We start from the raw sequence: 11,193 nt of genomic DNA on the forward strand, positions 1-11,193 counted from the left end.
TCGAAGTCGTAGAACGGATCTAAATATTTATAGCAACTACGTTACTACGCAAAGCATTATGTAAGAACTTAAAAGATAGTCCAAACAGAGGGCGACATGCACATCAAGCCCTATTTGATCAAGGCTCCACATCATAAGGAAACAAAGATAATTGTCCATCAATTATAGAGAAGGTTAATTACGTCAATCGTAGAAAAATGACTATTGAGTACGCGAAGTGGTTTGATTAGTTCGTGTGACGCGGCTGCCTAGCCAACATCTAGCTAGCTAAAGTGTACTAGCTACTCATAGAGATGTGTGAACACAGATAGATAGAGTTTTATTCCAAAGCTCCTGCAAAAGGATAGACAGATATACTGCACACTTGCCGGGAAACGATGAGCTGACAATTGAGTGTGACATGTCGCTTTTGCTGGGTTTGTGTTAGTCACATGCTAAGCCAGGCTAGCTTAACAACCGCATGCCTTAGCTTGGTTTAGAGCATAGCCCACCAACACACATTATTACACCATTGTCTTCGTCAACTCCATGCATGATAGTACTTGTCATTGTCACAACTTAACTGATTGGCCACTACCACTTGTAAACCATCGTTGTCATAGCAGAATTATTAACATTGCAAACCACATAAAAATTATGGACGTATCAGTTAGTTTTTGAGAGAATTATTCGAGTATTTATCCTCTATTTGTTTTACACCAACTAGCCCATTTAAATTTTTTTCATCCGGATTATCCCACGGAGCGGAAGTTTTCCGAGTCGAACTTGCTAAACTTACGAGGCTGCAGGTCGTGGAAATTAACTTATGGACAAAGGCTTTTATGTATAAAAGGCTCGGCCTCTCTCCGCATGTGTATATTTAGGCAGCTACGGGGTAGCAAAACAATGTTTTTGTTATTAGGGGTTAGTAACTATACATCCGTTTCAACTGGCTAGCTAGAGAAGACACACCCATGCAACAACTACAAAAATGCAAAAATGTATTTGTGGATATACAACAAGAATTTGTAGAGGTCCATGAGAAAACACTTCAATTTAGTTGTGAGATTCAAAATAAGATAGCACCCGAAAAAATGTGGCGATGAAAAAGGGAAAATTATAGAAACTTTTCTTTTCTCTGTATCTCTCTCCATTTGCCATGTTGTGTGTATATATAGAAAAAAGGCACATTTTGTTTATATATAGAACATAGACTTTTTTGTGCGTGTTCAAGAAAAATCAGCATACCCTTTTTTTTAGATAGACAGAGATATGCATGGTTTTGGAATTTGTGAGGCGGCTAAAAAATAAGTATACTCTACCAAGAACCATTTAGTCAGACAGGACGGGGCCTCCAAGATATCTCCTGACGCCGCCTGCCGCCTGCCAATTGCCGAGTGTGGAAGAGAAATCAACGGACGGTTCGGCGAGCACATGCATGCGTACTGTTTGTTTACAATCAAGTGAAGCGACGACGTTTCGTCCATAGTGTGCATGCTTGCGTCGGTGAGCTAGCTCATCACATGCATCATCCATCCATGCTTGTTTGTCTACAGGTCAAGTGGGGTGCATGTGCCACAGTTGGACTGCCCCACTACTTGCAAGTACAGGTAACCAGACACACACACACAGATGGGGTGGGGGGGGGGGGGGGGGGGGGGTGTCGAGTACATGTCAAGAGAGTTCCAGTAGAAGTTGTAATTAGACCCGGTTTCATCAAACTTGGTTGTATGGTACCGGTTTTCCGCTCCGGTTTTAGTAAATCGGTGGTGCATACGGCCCTACTAGCACGCTACATGTGATATTTTAGGAAGTTAAAAAGGAGTTCGAACAAAAGGCGCCATGCTTATTAGAGTCTTGTTTGGTCAAGCCCTAAGACTCACAAATGGTCTCAAGGAAACAAATGAATTAGACCAAAACTTCTAAGAATGTATGGAAGGAATCGGACTCTTCATCGAGAGGGGGTTAAATACATAAGAATAGAAGTCATGACACACATTATATGTGGTATTGTTTGGCCAAGATCGGTTGGATTTCTAGTTGGCTCTAATTTTAGTAAGGCGAGAGTACACATATAGTACACTGTGAACAATGCACCTTTAAGTGGAGTATATGTATAGAAGAAGTTTAAAGAGAGTTCGAAGAAAATGTGCCATGCTTATTCCACCATATTTTGTCAACCGAAAATCCTATACTTACAGAGATCTGATACGGAATGATTCTATGGATTCCTCTTTGACCAACCAATACCCATGATTTCAACTGGTGGGACCTCTCTTCCCTAATCTTCTCCAACCACAACTTCACACGTGAGTCCGTAACAAAATGTCTAGCATTTCTCTGTGTCAACATAGACGTCTGAAAGAAACAAACAAATTGAGCCGATTATATATAGGTGGGTATTAATTAGTGTGCTTTGCTAGCTAGGTTTTCTTTTTCTATTTGAAGGAAAAGGTCAGGCGTTTGCATCAATTGATGCACACAACCATGACTTGCATTAGTAGGTATACGCTAGTCGGAGGGAATTATTGAGTACATTGAGTGCTTAATTAGCCAAGTTAGTTAGTTTGGGTGATGTGCCTGCCTAAGATTGGAGGAGATTGGCTAGCCACTAGAGTAACTAGCTAGCTACTCCCTCCGCCCCATAATATAAGAACGTTTTTGACACTAGTACCCTCCGACCATAATATAAGAGCTTTTTTACACTACACTAGTGTCAAAAACGCTCTTATATTATGAGATGGAGGGAGTAATTGGGTACTCCTACTACTCATAGATGTGTGATAGGTACAGGTAGGTAGATGTCTGTTCCAGATATTGTTGATAGACTTACTGATAAACTTGGGCTCTTCCTCTGAAGCGGTGAGTTGATCGTGCCGTATCGCCTTTCTTGTGTCTTTGTTAGTGACATGCTAGCCATCTTAGGACTGAGATTGTTCAGCAGGAGGAGCTAGCAGTATAACTTAGCTTAGTTTAGAGCATGGCCCACCAAGAATACACATAACCGTATTGTTGTTTAGTTGTCTTCATCTCAGCATGATAGTGCTTGTCATTATCACAGTCAATTAGCCCCCAAAGGCAAGCTGTGTACTATTGCTGTCATAGTATAGCAACTTCTCAAACTACTTGAAGATAGTTATCGATTTGTCAGTAAAGATTGCTTGAAAAGCCAATGCTACTTCCGCTTCGGCAATAAATAAATAAATAAAAAACAATGCTACTCCTACAAAAAAAAAAGGCTAATCCGGGGAAGCGTCGTCAATTTCCAGAGGTAAATAAATTAGATTCCTGCAAAAAAAAGATAAATATGTCAGACAGGTTTTTATTCTACCTCATGCATATAATTAAGGCAGATGCAGATAGATTTGGGGTCTTGCTCAGAACAGAAGGGTTTGTGTGTGCCATATCGTTTTCATGTGTTACTTTCTGTTAGTCACATGCTAACCAGGCAAAGCTTGATTAGGACATGAAAACTCAGCGAAACCGAAAACATACGTTAGGTGATTAAGGAGAAAGTTGGAACCCTTGACGAGTTGGGTGTTTGGTGACTAAACGTCTAGTCAGATCATGGGGGATATGTGTGTAGTAGCTAGGCTAGGTGGTGTAATAGGCAGGGGAGCAGTGACACGGCGGCAAAGCAATGTCTTTGCCGTTCGGGGTTAACTGGTGAGAAAATGGCTGTCGTTCGGCCAAGCTAGCAACTTCCAAGAAATAACCTGATGGACAAGAAGCGGACCTCACGTCAAAGTAACTGACATACACGTACACACTACACTGCACAGGGTGCGGTGCTAAAGAAGCTACTTCTATAAATGTACACATATATGTGGTGTAGTAGCACTGGGCTGGAGAGTGTTCAAGTGATGTAGTACTTGCTTCAAAAGAAATATAAGAGCGTTTAGATCACTAAAGTCTGAGGGACGCGGAGGAATTGATCCTGAGCTCATATGCTCCCGCATGAACAGTAAAATCGAAAAAATATCGAAAAAATTTAAAAAATTCAAAAAAAAATTGAGAGAAACATTGACAAAAGTTCTAAGTGCCTGCAAAAATTCGTCGTGAAATCACATTCCTAGAAGGCATGGCAAAAAAAACAAAAACAGTACTCTGAAAAAGCTACTTTCAAAAGCATTTTGAAGCACTGAATTTGTTTTTTTTTTTTTTGCCACGCCTTACAGGAATGTGATTTCATGATGAATTTTTGCAGGCACTTAGAACTTTTGTCAATGTTTCTCTCAAAAAAAGTTAGAATTTTTTGAATTTTTTTGATATTTTTTCGATTTTACTGTTCATGCGGGAGCATATGAGCTCGGGATCAAAAGATGACTTTCGGGAGTAGTAGCATATTAGTACTAGTATTTGTTTCTTAGATAGATATCGATATATCCATTGATGGAAATGAGGCCAACAAACCATGCAAATTCAGAGGGCTTTGTGTGATTTGTTATCCAGTGATCTAGTTAAGGTTACACATCATCAATTGCATAATACTCGAACAATTAATTAATCGCCCGGTGCATACATGCAACAACTAATAAAGCACCAGTACTATACGAGTGCCGAGTACTGGTACTGGTAGTACTAGTTGACAAGCTAGACTTATATCCATGCTGCACATATTGCCTCTGGAATCTAGTGCTGGCTCAACTAGCTCGTCAGAGCTTGAGCGACAGGTCCATCTCCGCCACCGCCTCCCCGCCGGCCGCTGCGGTGCTTCCAGTGCCAGCCCAGCCCATGCCCATGCTTATCAGTGGCGCCATCGTCGCGGAGTCCGGAGCAGGGGCCGAAGCAGAGTAACCCCAGAGCTCCCCGCCGCCGGCGTGGAGCCAGTGGGCGGCTGTGGAAGAGGAAGCAGTCGTGGTGGCGACGGTTTCTGAGGGGACGTCGCGGCTGCGCTTGGCGAGGGTGCGCTCGAGCTTGTGCGCGTTCTGGTGGCCGCCGAGCGCCTGCGAGCTCAAGAACTTGCGGTGGCAGTAGTTGCAGGCGAAGGCCTCCCTGCCGGCGTTCTCGAGGGCCGTGGGAGCAGCAGGGGGAGGGGATGCCGGGCGCCGTGCGCCGCGCTGCCCCTGCTGGTGCGTGGCCGTGGCCGTGTCGAGGCGCAGGTCGAGGCTGACGCCGTGCAGCAGTAGCTGGTGCGACTGCGGCGCCTCGCCCTCCATCTCCATGGTCGATCGATGGCCGGAGTGCGTGTCGTCGGCGTGTGGAGGAGGAAGAAGAGACGGGGAGAGGAAGCGGTGGTGTTAGCGAGCGAGCGCGCGCGGCGCGCCGGTATATAAAGAGGAGGAGGCACCAGTGGTCGAGCCCGGTGGGTGTGGGCCGAGCCGACAATGCTCCGACCGGCAGGGCCGGGCCGAGCCCGCGAATAAGGCACGTCCTGTCATTTCTGCGTATCTCAGATGTCCATCCACGGTCGATGTCACGACATTGTTGACGTACGTAGTCGATCTGCATCCAGCCAGCTTCATGCGTCCTCATCGATCGAGTCGATGCGATCGATGTCCCAGCTTTATTTTACAAGACATTTTGAACGATGTAATTTTTTTCCTGTGCAATAAAGTGCGCCATGAAGACTTTTCGTCAAAAAAGAAACACTTCAATGATTTTTGTTTTGCGGGGGAGACTTCAATGATCTATATACATGTTCATGTGCATACGTAGTGCGCGCGATAATATCACGATGTATCTAAACGCCATATTCTTACATGGTAAAGCCTGGGTGACATTGGATGGCTAGGCTTTTGTTCCAGATCTTGCAGATAGATGTGCCAGATAAATTTGCACACTTGCTCTCAAGGGATGAGTTGAGTGTGCCGCGCGCATAGCTTTTCTTTTGTTTGTGTTAGTCACAATGCTAGCCAGCTTAGGACTGGGGTTGTTCAGCAGGAGGAGCTAGCATTATATCTTAGCTTAGTTTAGATCATGGCCCATCAAGAATACACATACATGATACTATTGTTAAGTTGTGGTTATCTCAGCATGATGGTACTTTTCATGGTGGCAATCAATTAGCCACCATAGGCTAGGTGTGTACCATCGCCGTCATGGCATATCGATTTTGCAAAGCCACTCGGAGATAATGATCCGTTTCTCCAATGCTACCTGCAAACCACTCTCTGCTAGCCGCAAGCTACTCATGTATACAAATCAAGTGAGGTGTGCCACACTTGCACCGCTTGACTCGGACTTAAGCAATGCGGACTAACGTGATCATCATTTTTTTTTCATGAATACACAAAGCTTGTGTATCCTTCCATTGAAAGAAGCTGTTTAAATGAGAACAAAGGAAGGGTACATCACATGGCACAACCACAAGATAGCGTAAACATGGTGCCCGGAGCAGAGAGACATGGGATGCCCAGCCAAACAAAAGCTACAACATATCGCTAAACTACCTTAGCCTAGAGAAACGGCCTGAACCAAAACGATGTCCCAAATCTCAAAATCCAGCACCACAAGCAACCAAGACGACACCTTCATGAAGGGAACAATGCAGTGACGTTGCCGCTATCCGATCCAAGGTACTGGACATGGGTTTCCCCCGGTGCTCCGAAGAAGGGGACTGTACCCGCAGGTGTAGTCACTGCCAGCATCAGCAAGCCAAGTAGGGATTTTGCCCTGCCCTATGTCTGAGAAATCCCAAAGCCAGGATCCAAATACGAGGCACATGTAGCAAGTTGGGACTACCACTATCGGAAGGGGAGCTACGCCCGTGATCGGGCATGCGAGTATTGGATCTGGCGGAGGAGAGGCGAGGAAAGGGGTGGCGGTTAGGGTTGGAGAGGCGACGACGAGGCATGGAGATCCAGCACCCGGGATGCGATGGTAGCTGGCAATGTCGGCGAACTATAATATGGAGAGACGCGGACCTGGACCTACGAGGACAAAGCCGCCAAAACTCAGGCAGCCAAGGAAGTCAGAAAGGGCACAACTTCTAGAGTACCAGGTCCGGAGCAGCTATGGGAGGGAACGCCACCGAGCCATGAAACACTGGAGAACGCCCACCGGGGCTGGATTAGCTATGGCAGGATCCACCAGGTGTTAGCCACCGCACCACCGAAGACTACTAGATCTGTACCACCATCAAACAGAACGGCTGCAGCCCACCTACGGCACCAACACGCGGAGAAGCCGCCGGCATACCACAACAACGTCGAGAGTGCACGACCACGGCCAGCACACACACACACACACACACACACACACACACACACACACACACACACACACACACACACACACACACACACACACACACGCACACGCACACACACCGCAAGACGTGCTGACGCTCGCCGAAGCCCTCCCCACAGCCCCCATAGCCAAGCCCTCCTCTCAACCTCGCGCGCGTAGCCAGATAGGGAAGCACCGCCTCGAACGTTGTCCTTAAGACATGGAGCCATGTTGATAATTTGGAAACAAATTAAGTAATTTACCTGGTTATAGTTGTCCATCAATTATTGGGAAGGTTCATTATGCTAATCATAGAAAATTGACTATTGAGTACATTAGGTGGTTAAACCAGTTTGATTATTTTGGATGACGTGGATGCCTAACTAACAATGGAGCAAATGAGCTTGCAACCTGGTTAAAGTGTACTAGCTGCTCCTAGAGATGTGTGAACACAGATAGATAGAGTTTATAAATAAAAAAATGCGGGGAAGATAGATAGGGTTTTATTCCATAGCTCCTGCATATGGATAGACATATTGATTTGGACACTTGGTAGAACCGAAGTGTTAACAGTTGAGTGTGACATGTCGCTTTTGCTTGGGTTCTGTTAGTCACAGGCTAGCTTAATTAGGACTGGGATGGATTGTTCACCAGGAAGAGTTACTGCATGCCTTAGCTTAGTTTAGAGCATAGCCCACCAACACACGCTACACCATTGTCTTCGTGGACTGGGATGGATAGTACTTGTCATTGACACAACTTAACTGATTAGCCACTACTAGCTGTATACCATCGTTGTCATAGAAGAATTACCAGCTTTGCAAACCACATTAAAATTATTGACGTGTCGGTTAAATTTCCTTGGAAGTAAACTTCCAATTTGCGGGAATAAAACACGTTCAGACTAGTCGACGGACTGATACAGGTCCGTGTTTAATGACAAAACCCATACGAACCACGCGGTCTGGACGGATACGAGCAGTTTGTAGCGTTACTCTTAGCTAGGCAATGTGAAAAACAAAGGCTCTTATATGTAAAAAAAACTCATACTCAATCACACTGATCTGCCACTCATACGTTATGTACTTAGGGCATCTCCAAGGCGGACCCGCATCCACCCGAACCGTGCTGCCCGGACCGAGGAAGCCATCCAATGCGGGCCTGTATCGGTCCGCGGGGCTGTCCGGACGCGATTTCTCCCGCAAATTGGAGAGAAACGTAGGACTCCGACACCCCCGGCCCACCAATCCCCCCTCCCGGTCTCATTTTCTTCCATTCCGCTCCTTCTTCCCCTTGCTTTGCATCCGCACCCTCAACCTCCGCCGCCGCTGTTGTACGTCTCCGGCCGCCACAGAGGCATTGCCGGACATCCGCAACCAGCAACTATGCGCCCGCTCGCCATTACGACGGGGCTTTCCGCCATGGAGCCATTTGTACCCAGGTACACCCCGCCCCCTGTCGACGACCTCCATGGCGGACACCACGCCCAGTAGGTGTTCAGTCAAATGTCATTGAGCTTATTTTCAAAATACTATGTTATTTTTTAGAGTACGCGTGATGGTAAGCTACTCGACCATGGAGGATGAGTTGTTGTGCAATGCGTGGTTGGCCGTCTCCGTGGATTTTGTAGGCAGGAGCAGAGGGGAGCCCTTCTCGGAGAAGTGCATGAAAAGTTCACGCACATTGCGCCATACGACCTGTACATCATTCAACCACGCAATGTGAGGTCGTTCTCGTATCGCTGGCACGCTATACAGATCAGCGTCACCAATTTTTGCGACATGGTTCGTCAGCTCGAAGTAAGGTGGCCATTACACGCGGCAGAGGACGAGATCGTAAGTTTTCTTTCTCTTGTTCAACTTATTGATTGATTCATTCACTCAATGTTGGTCTACACGTTATATGTAGCTTGCACACACTGTCGTGGTGTACCACAAAATAGAGGGACGGCCATTTACGTGCAAACACTGTCGGATGAAGCTAAAGGGGGAGCATGTGTGGAATGACATGATCCGTTCATGAAAAACTTGTTGGACATCTGGGATCTAGTCTAATTTGAGACATTGTTGTACTAGACTTAATTTGCATGGTATGTGTGGATAATTTGTGCTATTTTCTGTTCGAACTTTGATAAATATCGGCCCGATTTGCATGAATTTCGTCCGGTGGGGATGTGGGGGGGGGGGGGGGGGAGATTTGCGGTTTGCTGTTGGAGATGCCCTTATGCTGAGTTGGGTGAGGTCCGTGGAGGATTGAGATCCAGTGACTTGCTAGTCACCAGTCACCAGTGAACAGTACGGTGACTTGCCCCCCTCTCCACACCGTCTGATCTAAAATCGGCGGACAGATGCGTGTGAACAGTGCAAGATGTACATTGTTCGATCTACAGTACCGCGTCCACAGTAACCGGTCTACAGTACCCCGTCTACAGTGTTCCCTGCTGCGGAGTTTAATCTGACCCGCCCCCCTGCATCTAACGGTGGGCTATCCGCCAGTTACGGCGTGACTGGCTAGAGGCCAGTCACTGGATCCCAGTCCGTCGGTGGACGTCTAGTCGATGGTATCTGAGTATAGCATAGCTAGGCAGCTACTGTAACTGGGCGGCAAAGCAATGTTTTTGCCGTTAGGGGTTAAAGTAAGTAGCTAGCTATGGACCAAAAGTGCTCTCTTGCAGCAGATCAAGCTACTTCCAAGCTAGCTAGAGAAGGCGTGACCAGGCAAAAGAGGAAAATGTTACTCTGGCACATAGTGGTGCTACACGTTCCACCCTGTCGAAAAATGCAAAAATGTTTTGGTGGAAATACACCAATAATTTGTAGAGGTTCATGAGAAAACGCCTCCATTTAATTGCGAGATACTAATAGAAAAGCTAGCAACCCGAAAAATGTGGCGATGAAGAAAAGAAAACTAGACAGAGAGCTTTTCTTTTCTCGGCAAAAATCAGTGCTGCTGAATTCTCAGATTTCTCTCTCGGTTTGCCACATGCTGTGGAGTATATATATGCAACATTGCCTTTTCTAGATAGACAGATACATGTATGGTTCTGGAATCTGCGAGGCGACTAGAAAACAAAAATATTCCACGGAGAACCATTTGGCCTAGACAGGGCGGAGCCTCCCAGATATCTCCAGACGCCGAGCATGAAAGAGAAATCAACGGACGGTTCGGCAGCGACAAGGTACGCGTTTCCCTCCGTACTTGTGCATGAATGCAGCGTCGGTGAGCTAGCTCATCACATGCATGCATCATCCATGTCTGTCTGTTTACAAGTCAGCTGACGTGCATCATGAACCACACTTGCACTGCCCCACAACTTGCAGCTATTGCTAACTTGATCTTCTCTCTCTATATCTGCTAGAGGAGCTGCATGCCAGGAATTAGTACTTTCAACCGCAGGAATCTGTATTGTTTTCCTTCACGATTTCGACCTTTAGGAGTTCTTTTACCGTAGGTGCGTTTATGCTCACTAATTCAATTTGTATGCTCTACCAGCATCCACCTCCATATCCCTTTTTCAAAGAACTGACTTTTTAATCTATCAGGAGGGAGTAAAGAGAGTCCGAAAATAAGTCATAACTAGACTGGGTTTCGCCGAACTTGGTTGTATGGTACCGGTTTTCCGGTCCGGTATTAGTAAAGTGATGATGCATACATGCTACTCGCACGCTACAAGGGATCTTTTCCTTAGGAACTACTATATTGTCAAAAAAGACGTCTTATATTTTGATACGGAGGGAGTATAAAAGAGGAAGTTAAAAAGAGTCCGAACAAAAGGCGCCATGCTCATTGCAACCCTGTTTGTCAAGCCCCAGCAAGCTTCACAAATGATCTCAAGGGAACAAATTAATTAGGCCAAAACTTCTAAGAATGTATGTTAGGAATCGGACTTTTCATCGAGAGGGAGTTAAATGGAGTTCGTGTAGACCTCCTGATCCACATTATACGGGGTATTGTTTGCGAATATCCATTTCTGAGCCCAGGCTCATCTGCACCCCACGAAGAGAAAATTCACAACAACAAAAAACTAAAAAAGTCGAAAAAATC

At 46.0% G+C, this 11,193-nt stretch overlaps 1 protein-coding gene across 1 annotated transcript; it reads right to left on the reverse strand.

Moving 5' to 3' along the window:
* Positions 1 to 4,337: 4,337 nt before the first annotated feature.
* Positions 4,338 to 5,227, reverse strand: LOC109743592 (uncharacterized). Its single transcript, XM_020302687.4, has one exon. The coding sequence runs from the start codon at positions 5,142 to 5,144 to the stop codon at positions 4,635 to 4,637; it is 510 nt and encodes a 169-aa protein (XP_020158276.1). The 5' UTR covers positions 5,145 to 5,227; the 3' UTR covers positions 4,338 to 4,634.
* Positions 5,228 to 11,193: the final 5,966 nt, after the last annotated feature.

The sequence above is a fragment of the Aegilops tauschii genome, chromosome 5 (assembly GCF_002575655.3).
Source record: "Aegilops tauschii subsp. strangulata cultivar AL8/78 chromosome 5, Aet v6.0, whole genome shotgun sequence".
In the NCBI taxonomy this organism is placed as follows: Eukaryota; Viridiplantae; Streptophyta; class Magnoliopsida; order Poales; family Poaceae; genus Aegilops; species Aegilops tauschii.